At 42.2% G+C, this 10,861-nt stretch overlaps 1 protein-coding gene across 4 annotated transcripts; it reads right to left on the bottom strand.

The window, feature by feature from the left end:
• Nucleotides 1–760: 760 nt before the first annotated feature.
• Nucleotides 761–10,590, bottom strand: LOC311515501 (zinc finger protein 212-like). Of its 4 annotated transcripts, none has more exons than XM_084618612.1 (5): nucleotides 10,368–10,590; nucleotides 8,309–8,903; nucleotides 6,233–6,353; nucleotides 3,692–3,784; nucleotides 761–2,407 (listed from the first exon to the last, which is right to left on the bottom strand). In XM_084618612.1, exons 2-5 carry the CDS (start codon nucleotides 8,672–8,674, stop codon nucleotides 1,881–1,883), a joined length of 1,107 nt encoding a protein of 368 aa, XP_084474738.1. In that variant the 5' UTR covers nucleotides 8,675–8,903; nucleotides 10,368–10,590; the 3' UTR covers nucleotides 761–1,880. The 4 variants fall into 4 exon arrangements, with proteins under 4 accessions (XP_084474738.1, XP_084474739.1, XP_084474737.1 ...); XM_084618613.1 differs by lacking the exon at nucleotides 10,368–10,590 and adding an exon at nucleotides 10,270–10,367; XM_084618611.1 differs by lacking the exon at nucleotides 10,368–10,590 and adding an exon at nucleotides 10,120–10,229.
• Between the last annotated feature and the right edge of the window lie 271 nt (nucleotides 10,591–10,861).

Here is a 10,861-nt window from a genome sequence, read left to right as displayed (position 1 = left end):
TCGTGGTTGCAGAGAATCCCTATTTAGGAGCGCATATCATTCTCCAGGAACTGCTTATTTGGGAAAGTAATAATTGGAAAGCATTTAATGTAGGTTTAGTTGTCTCTCATGCGATTTAGCAGTTGGAAGGAGAAGTCAGCAACATGAGACCAGACAACTCTCTGCATACCCACCACCAAGCAGTCCGTGGACCACCTTTTGCTCTATTCAATGTGCATCTTGCAAAATTAATTCTTTTAACTGCTTACCTGCTAGTTAATAATACAAACATTTAAAAGAGGGAAAATAAGATTAAGTTAGAGCAATTAGAATAATAATAATCTTGGCGAACCTCCCCATCAGTTCAGTTACCAGTAGGGTTGCCAACTTTGTATTTAAAAACTGGACACTCCAGCTGGAACAACCCTGCCCTCAAGACCCCACCCCTGGCCCACCTCTTCTCCCAAGGCCCCACCTCAGTCGCTCACTGCTTTTCCCCTCTCTGCCCTGGTCAGGAGGTACACGTCTGCAAAGGCAGGGCTGGGAGCTGCAGCTGCCCAACACAGGTAGGAGAAGGCCGCAGCTGAGTAGGAGCTGGCACAGATTAGTGACCAGGCACCTCCCTGACCTCTGTGATGGGACTTTGGGTGTCCATCTGTAGATCTGACTGGACACTGTCAGGTCCCCTTTTTGACTGGATTTTCCAGTCGAACATCAGGCATCATTCATTGAAAACAAATGTTATGTATACTACAACATAGCACTCTTCATTGTAACAGATGATCATACAATATAAAATTTTACTCTTTTCCCCCCTCTTTAGTTCTCCTTAACTGCTCATATGTAGGCACAATTGGGCAATGTTAAAAATCAACATCCTACAGAATTTGGAGGATTTATTTTAACACCCACTTCGCCGCCCTCCCCCCCCAGCAAGAAAGTCCACATCATAAGGTTTAAAAAAACGGCACAAAAAACAGGTGTTTTTTAATCCTTTGCAGGCCACCTTTAAGCAAGGCATTTAACAAGATGCACAGGTTTGGTAAGATTTTCTGACCTGTGTTTGATTATGTTTTTAAGCAGAAGACACAACTATTTTTTCCCCCTATCTCCATCTGCTGACATTTCCTCTTAAATTGGAGCCAGTGCTGCTTTTGGTTTAGAGAGAAGAATAATCCCACATCAGTTTTGCCTCTCATCTTTCATGTTGCACAGAAGCGACAGAAAGGAGAACATTATCCATTTCTGTTTTCTCTTCCAGGAGCTCAAAAATGAAGCCTGCATCTCGTGTACTATAAATTACTCTAAACTGTGGAAGTTTGAACTACATTTCGTCTTTGGCCATACTAACATGCACTGCTGGCACCACTATCATTTGCGTGTGCTTAATGGACTTTCCCATTTATTTCCTATTTTTACATCAAGAAGGCCAATCTCTTAAACTGATCTAAGGCTCTTTGAAGCTCTAATTTCTATCTAAAATTCTGTGAATGATCTTGCTCTGTTCCGTAAATTCTCTGATGTGTCAAAGGTTCCTCACGTCAAACTTCTCCCACGCTTTCTGCAATGATACAGTCTCTCTCTAGTATAGGTTAGTTGGTGTTCTAGAATATGCTTTTTTGAATTACATTTTTGGTATAGTCAATACGCTTTTATGTGTCCGTTCTCCCCCCTTTCATGAATCATTTTGATAGCTAATAAACTCAGTTGCTTCTCACGGTTTAAACAGATGAGCTAAAATGACTGGTCCGTCCCATGCTTGAGTTCAATTCAGTGTTATAAAAGGTCTTCTACGCAAAAGCTTTTCCTACAGTCGGTACATATGTATGGTTCATATTCTCAGATGGATTTGTTGATGACTGAGTGGAAAATCAGTTCCCATAAAGCTTTTGCCACAGTGGTTACAGGCATATGTTGTGAGTTCGTAAGTGATTAGTAAGTCTTGGTTTCTCAGTAAAGCTTTTCTCGCATTCTGTACATTTATAGGGTCTCTCTCCCGTGTGAGTTCTCTGGTGTCGAATAAGATCTGCATGGCGACCAAAGCTTTTTCCACAGTCTGTACATATGTATGATGATACCGGACTCTTTTTTGCATGAATTCGCTTGTGTTTTAAAAGACCTATCTTCAATTTAAAGGTTTTCTTACATTCTGTACATAGATATAGTCTCTCTCCTGTGGGTGTCTCCTGGTAGAAAAGGATACCTTTGAATTTATTGGAATCTCCTTTCCCAAGAGTAGAGTTACCCATTCTGCTTCCAGTAAGATTCCTCAGCTCTGTTTCTGTGCTCCAATTACTCTCACAAGTTATTCCATTGTCAGGAGTTTGGAAAACCAGGTCTTCTGATCTTCCTGAAAACGATCCATGCAGTTCCACATTTTCTGGAGCTTCCTCATTATCCTGCACTTCAGTTTTGATCACATCATCCACTGGAATAAAAAGAATCCAAACATTCATTTCATCTGTTTGGGAAAAGGACATCTCCTAAGAATAAAACATTCCTGATCCATAATGCACAAAATGCTTGTAGGTCATATTGCTCCTTGGAGGGAAACAAAAAACAGAAAAGTGATAACTTATTGGACCAGTAAATGTATGTCACTCAAACTTTTGCATATAAAATGCCTCTCAAACTGCCAATTCCAGAAGTTTAAGTAATTTAGATTGAAAGAACTCCATGCTATGTCATCTAATCTATCTCCCTGCATTTTAACAAGATAGATTTGACTTCGTAAACCATCCCTAGTAGAAGCCATGAATATCACCAGTAATGATGATTCTACAACTTTAATACCCTCAAAATCTACCTGTGCCTCTCTATTGCTACTGACAAAACCCTTGTCCGTACCTTTGCCATCTTACTTGTTGATTTCTGTAACCTTCTCTGTGACTGCCTTGATTCTAATCTCTTCCACTCTACTCCATACAAAAAGCTGCTGCGTCATCTTTCTCCCTCTCACTTAAACTGAATCACCTAACTCCCTGCCCCTCTTTTATACTGCATTAAATAGAAATATGCCCTTTCCTTCAAGGCATAGATCATCCTGTCTCCAACATTTCTGCTCTCATTTTCCCCCTACTCCCTCTATATTTCCCATGCTCTTCCCTGTTCTCTCACCTTACTGCTCCCTTCTCTGACTCTTAGCATTGCTCCTTACAGTACCCCTACATTTGGGGCATCATCCCTCTTCTTCGCCAAGCACCGTCTTGCCTCTTTCAAACCTTTTGTTAAAACACCTCATGGAATTCTTCCTACCTCATGCTCCTTACTAATAATTCTTCACCACGATCACCCTTCCTAAATTATTTTTCCATGTCACTCAATCACTATGTTAGTAATGGTGACCATATGAGCACCAAGAGATGCTTCATCTTAGACCACATGTTCTGCAAGGTAGGGCATGTGTCATACCATTTGTTTAAAAAGGGTTATGTATATGTATATCAGTATGTGATTTTTAGTATTAAAAAATACTAGTAATAACACAACATGTTATCCAAACACTTAGAAATTGGATGGATGAAAGGAGAGAATCTGCCTTAGACCAGAAAGTTCACTGGTTCCCATATCTACAATGAACTTATGACAAGGTCTTGTTATAAAATAGCAATACATGAGAAAAGACAAAAACTACAGAAGTGTTCATCATGATGGTTTCTCTTGCCAGCTTTAAGTCATTTACTCTTCTGAGAGGTCTGAATCCATTACTCACCTATGCTAGGATTCATAGACATTTCTCTTTCCTCCAAGCCCTGCTGAGCCTTGACACGTAGCTCTTCTCTTGACTGCATATCATGTTTGGAGACTGAATAGTTTGGACAAAGAATAAAAAAAGTCCCATAATATCTTCTTAATATTCACTGATTTTTTAAACTTCAAAGAATGTCACATTATCTGAAATTAATGCTTACATTGCTGTGGTAGTAGGTAAATTGTGCAGAGGTAACAGTGTTAAAGGTGACCATTTTTGAGTCTGTTCAGATTATGAGACTTTTGATCGACTTATTTATTTTTGTCAAAATCCCGGTTTTCATTAATATCTGTTTAAAAACAGTGGCTTTGACCTCCCCAGGAAAACCCAAGGGATTGGAATTTAAATTCTGCCCCTTGCTGACATCACTGCTATTTGCACACCTTGCAGCTGCAAATAGCATTTTCCTCTCCATCCCCACACAACTCCTATGTACTGACAGATGGCACATGCACCATCCCTACGGAGCAACTGAGCATGCTCTATCCCAGGGATGCATGGGCTGAGCAGGACTTTCCCTGCAATTGCTCCTCCTACCTGCTGGGGGTCACTATAACACCAGACACTAAAACTAGAGCAAGGAGACTCTCTCTTCTATGCTTTCAATGCTCCTACTGCTGCCACCTAGGCAGTGTGGAGAAGAATGAAAGCGCCTGATTCAAAGGCAGACAGGTGAGGAGAAAAGAGATGCAGAGCTGGGGTGGGGGGAATGGGACAGAAGACACAGGAGGCTAGGAGAAGGGGCAGGAGTCTGCCAAGGAATAAGAGCAGAAGGGAGCACAGGGGTGGAAGGCTCTGTAGTCACTAGAAAACACTCACCAAAGAACATGTAATTCAGTCCATTTAATATTCCTTTGCCGTCTAGCAAATACCTGTGAAACCCACTGGCTAAGTGTGTATCACCATCCCCTTCTAGTGCCACACCCTCACAAATGATAAAAGCCTTCTACTCCTTCCACTTACTCTGTTACCTCAAGTGGTAGAGGTTTGCATGAATCCAAAGATCCTAATTCTGCTGATGTGGGAGGGACAATATTATTCCTCAGGATGATTTTTTTTTTTTTTTAAAAGAATACTTAAGAAATTACATCCAAAAAATTACATTAAAAGAACATGAAGGTTACAAAGTCTAGCATGAAGGACACCTATAACCTTAATTCAGCCCCCTTGTGCATATGCATTATGATAGTCTTTAATTATGTGACGATATACTGTTTTCACACAACTCCTGCCCCATTCCTTGTAAAAGACTGACTGTGCTTTGACAATAGATCAGGGCTGTGTTGTGAAAGAGGTTGTTGTCTGTAGGACCCCTGCTTCATTTGTTGCAGAAGTTGGATGGTGTGCAGCAAATGAGGCAGAGAATTGCAGGAAAAGAAAGAGTAGCCTCACGGTTAATGCCACTGAATATTGCCCTGGAGAACTGGATTCTGTCCCTGCCTCTGCTACAGAGTTCCTATGTGATGCTGAGCAAGTCACTTAAACCAAAATTTTCACAAGTGGCTATTTTTTTCCCCGCAGGTGTTCCTAATTTTCTGAAACAGCACCACACACAGGGTTGTACCAATTTAACTACTTAGATAACCCCCCACCACCACCATCACCACCACAGCAGCAGTTAAGTCAGTACAAAAACTGTATACAGACCAGGTACTGTGAGGTGGGGTGGGGAGGGAATCAGAGTAGGAGCAGCTCACACTAAAACTTCATGATTAAAAGATCCATGGGGTTTGTGATGTAATTCTTTCACCTAAAATTAAGCAAAAACTGCCAAGGATGAAAGCGTGTGCCCAAAAGGCACACTTTAATTGGGGTGAGGGTGGAGGGAGTTAAAAAAAAAAATCTTAGAAGTAAAAAAAAAAAAAAATGCTTAAATGTAAGTAATCCTAGAAAACATCAGAAAGGATTTGCAGATTACTTGAATAAAGATCCTGCAGAAAGGCAGAATGTTTGCTCAGAAATCAGTTTTGCTCCCTTCAGGCAATTCAGGGAGAATCCCAATCACACCATATGTACTAAACCACTTGGCAGTTTATAAGTCAGCTGAAAGTCCAGATCCCCTTCAAGAGGAAGAGAACAGACATCTAATCTTTCCCATTGCCATTTTTTCTTGTTTTAGAGTTGGCATATAGATTAAGAAATGATATAATCACAAATTACTTAAATACTTTATTCTTGAAATATCCTTTACTGAAGGAGTGCTTCATCCACATCACACATGGAAAGTAGCATCTGTGCATGTGGCTTCAACATACACAACTGAATAGTGTATAAGCATTATTCACAGCAGGAAAGTGGTGGATATAGAGGTATTAGAAACATGACTGTGTCAATCAATCTTCTTTTACAGAAAAGGACGTATGGAGTTGATCTTCTATCACAAAGGTTTTGGAGCATCTAAGAACTGATCCACCAGCAATCAAAGGATTTGAGAAAACAGACCGGAGCCAGCCCAAGAACTGTACACATTTCACAACTTCCAGAGAATGAGTGAAAACTGACCTTTACCCAGTGAGATTAAAGATTCATAATTGTCCTTTATCACTTTTTTGTAAAGCTCCTTTTGCCACTCTTCTAAATTCTTCCCGTCAGGAGCTGCAACATTATCAAATGTCCCTGGGACCTGAAATAAAAAGTATTGCATACTTAGTATCTTTGATTACATCCTGACAAGGGCCTTACTTAGAATATTACATATGCAGTCATTTGCCGGGTGTTTCTGATGGCACTCTATATCTGACAGCTACTGTATATCACCTTTACAAAGACGAATTAGATATTTATACTGCTATGTTGCTCTCAAAGTCAGTATAATCGTTTCAAGGTGGTATTCCTTAGCTCTTCACTGAATCATGACTTCCCAAGCAACAGAATCAAAAAGGTAGAAATAAAGACTATCAAAGTCATCTTGGCCAATCTCTGAAACTCAGTGCAGTTGTTCTCTTCAGCACATTCTTCAGTGCTTTCTTTGTCCAATGTACTTTAAATGACTCAAGCTATGAGGCAACTCCACAGTTCAATAGATCTCACTACCAGGATTTCTTTTTCCTGGTGATCAACTTAAATTTTCCTTTAGCTAGAAGAAAGGGATTGTAAACGAGCATACTGTCTTGCACCAAACTGCGTTATTGCTCTCTCTTTAGCATTTATACCTTCCAAATACTGGCAGACTGTTGTATCACTCCTTCACCAATACATATTTTAAAAATAAATTTTTTAAAAGATCTTTCCTTATAAATGAAACCCTCCAACACTTTAATCTAATTTGTTGCTCCTTTTTTCAGTTCCTTCCAACTCATCTAGATCTTTCTGATTTGAGGTGACCAGAGTTGAGTGCAGTATTATAGCTGCAGTTTCTTAAATCCACTTCCTCTTTCATTTCCCAGATAGGAAGTCCTTCTTTTGGCCTTGAATCTTGTGTAATGCCCACAACCTCCGCAAAGATTAAACAATCTCTGATGACGTTTGCCAGTATTTTTGCTCCTACAGTTATAAACATAAAATTTTGAAAATAAAACAAAACTTCAATGAAAAGCTAGTGCAAATACATCCAAGACTGCCAATTTCACATCTAGCCTGTAGCTCCCCACCCAATTAATTTTAATATTAAAGGACACGAACTACATGTAAAGTTGTATCAATACTTGCCTGATCAGTATTATTGTTCCCACGTGGCTTGTATCCATTTGGTAATATTAGGAGTGAACACTTTGCCTTTATGTATTGCCTTTCATTCAAATGGGTATCTAAGTGTTTCACAAATTTTATCAATTGTACAACCTATGGATCCAGTTCTACAAATCTGTAGTCATATGAGTATTCACTTTTACATTAGAAAACTATTCCATGAGTAAGCACTACTCAGATGATGGTTTGTAATATCTGGTTCTAAACAGGATCACCACCCAAAACTGATGTACAAGATACTGAATTGAACTGAAACTTAGACACTATTTAACAGTCCCTAACAAGGTCTGCCCAGATCTGAAGAAGAGGTCTGTGTAGCTCAAAAGCTTGCCTCTTTCACCCTCATAAATGGTCCAATAAAAGATATAATCTCCCATTCTTATCTCTCTAACATCCTGGGACCAACAGAGCTACAACAATACTACATCCAACAAACATACACAGTATAAGCTCTATACTACAATCAAGTCATCCCAAATCAAATGAGATTATTCACATGAGTAAGGACTACTCACTCATACGAGTACAGGTTTGCAGGATTGGGATTCATTTTGGAGCAGGAAGTAAAGAAGAGTATAGTATCCAACTGAAATGCCAAACAGAAATTTTTACTTGGGCAGAATGTAATTGCACAAGCTGAAACAGGATCAAGAGAGAAGCACCATAATATTGTCTGTATTCACAAGAGCTCAGCAACAATGTGCCTCCTAACTCCACGGTGCACAATGATTAAGTAGCAACTCAAAGGGAAAAGTGCAACCTACTGAATCATTTATATTTTTATTTCCTGCAGCACCTAGGTGTTCCCTTGGAGAATTCCCATCCAAGTATTCTCTTATTATGCTCTCTTAATTTAAGAGAAACAAATAGAATATCAAATATTTAAATTACCTTCAAATGTTCAGGATTCCGGATTCGTTTTCGAGTTTTATTACTTATTCCACCACAGAAACTTTGAGGTGTTCCAACAAGCCAGTTTCCGTCTTCACCCAAAATGAATTTTTTGGGAACTGCTTCTTTCAGTAGGCGCCGGTTTTTCCTAATTTTTAGAGGATCAATTTCAAAAGAACTGTCCTCAAAATGTTTAGAACATAGTCGCTGATGTTTTGATGGAGTTCCCATTTCCCGACCCATGTTGTGAATCCACTGCTTCAAGAGAGGTTTGTTATGTAAAGGAAAACCATAGAAAGTAACTGTACTGTTCTTATATACCCCACTTGTAGCATTTTGACAGTTCAAAGCTGAGCAATAAACCATTGTAAAATGAGCAGTAGAAACAAATCTAAAACAGTAATAAGATGCCAAGAGGTCAGTTTGCAGGGTTTATAATCAACTATTGCTTTAATATTAAGAGCAGTAGATATATGCACCTCAACAACATACAGCGTTGTATAATACAGGAAAAGATTAAGTTCACAGTGAAGCAAAATGTAGTTGTGGAGCCAGACTTCAATACAGGACACGTGGACCTCAGCATAGTTTATATCTGTAAAATACAGAGAAAAGTCAGGCTCCTGCTTTCTTAAATTATATACTGCTCTTCCTTAAACCATATACTGGCATACAGTTTCCGCAAGTCCAAGTACCTATTTACACCCCCAAACTAAAATGTTTCTTTAAACATTTAACACTACCATGTACATCTCCCATATATTAAACACCCCTGTATTATGCATACACACAAGTACACCCTATCAATCAGGATATTTGCTAAAAATTTTGCCATATTCAGCAGCAAAAAAATATTTATAACATATGGGTTACACAGAAGGCAGCAACAGAAGGATGATGTACAATGTCCAAAAAGGAGCAATTCATAGGAGGAAATGTCAGCTTTATACTTGTCGGGAAGAGAAGGAGACTTTGGCTGCACATTGGAGAAGAAGCAAGTATCAGAGGATCGACATATGGAAGAAGCACGTTGGACTGCAAGAACTCAAGTATATGCTGATGCACAGGGGACTGTAGTCAACAAATCAGATATGTACCTACGTTTTAAATTGCGACGAAGGCATGTGTGAAGGAAAAGGAAATGTCAAGAGAAGGGACTCTAGAAGGGAGAATGTTGGGAATGCATAGTACAAGCAAATTTAATCCCAAACACCCCAGAACTGGTTCTGGGATATCTCCTTTCCCTGGAATAAATCTCTTGACCGTTTCCACCATTCCTACATGCCTGAAAGTGTCTGAAGTTCCCGACACTCTGGTCACACGGGCAGCCCTACACCAGCTATTCTGTCAAGGAGAAGCACCATTCCATCGCGCTGGGGAAATGCAGAGAGCCCTGCTCCACCACCTCAGCACGTCAATGGGGGGAGAAGGGGAACAGTGAACCCTCCTCTCTGTTTCATTGTGGGGTCACGCCTAGGCAGCCCTGATCTATCAACCCAGTAGGCTGCGGGGGTGACGGCAGCCCCAGGTCACTGTCCTGACGCACTGCGGGGGGAGTGGAGGAAAGCCGCCCCACTCCGCACCCCAGTGCATTGTGGGGAATGTACAACCCACCACACGCAGCCCATTGCCCCGGTGCGTTACGGGTCGGGGAGCAGACAGCCCCACTCTAACGGGGGGGACGGGCAACACCCCGTCCAGCAGCCCACACAGACTTATTGGGGAGCATCCCCCCACCTCGCCCCGGGGCATCATGGGAAGCGGGGCCTCTTCCCCCCCCCTTCCAGAGGGGCTCCCTGAGAGTCTCTCACCTCCACTGCCGGGCAGCCATCTTCCCCCTCTCAGTCCCTCCCTTCATCACCGTCCCCCTCCCTCAGCGCGCGCAGCAGCCTGTAACGGCCCCTCCTTGCGCGCGCCTCTGGGCACCGCCCAGTGCCCACCAATGGGAGACAACCACCCACCCCCGTGAGCAGGGAAGGTTACAGTAGGGAGCGAGGACAACGACCAATCAGAATCGACACCAGCTAGGATGGGTAACGGCTCTAAGCTTCAGTCTTACCAGGACGACACCAGTCTTCCGTCCTCTCCTCTAATTGGCCAACCTCTTCCGGCTGTTGTCCTCTGACTGGTGATCGACGGGCCTGAGGAACCAATCAGCCTCTTGACTCTTCCACTTTCCCCCAGGAGTCTCCTCTACCAGCGGCAGTGGTGGGCTGCTCCGACCTGGGCATTCCTATTGGCCCGCCGCTGGCAGGACCGAGTTGTGATTGGTGGAGACGGCTGTCGACCTTGCGGAAGAGCCCTTACAGATCGCGAGTGGGGCGGTGGTGCAGGCTGGGAAAAAGCCGCGGTGGGAAAAACGGAGGTTTCTTGTAATCCGGCCTCCCGCCTCGCCGCCTGGTGGTTGGTATTTCCCCGCCCCCCAGACACGGCCCCTCAATCGCCCCCCCCCAGCGCAGTTCCCCGCACCCGGCCCCCTCGCTCTCCCCAAAACTCCCTTTAGTCGCAGCCAGCCCGGCCCCCAGAGCTCCCCTCAGTCGCCCCCAGCCTGCT

Source organism: Lepidochelys olivacea, assembly GCF_965140295.1.
Source record: "Lepidochelys olivacea isolate rLepOli2 genome assembly, chromosome: 2".
Lineage (NCBI taxonomy): Eukaryota > Metazoa > Chordata > Testudines > Cheloniidae > Lepidochelys > Lepidochelys olivacea.
This window is presented reverse-complemented; position numbering and strand designations above follow the sequence as displayed.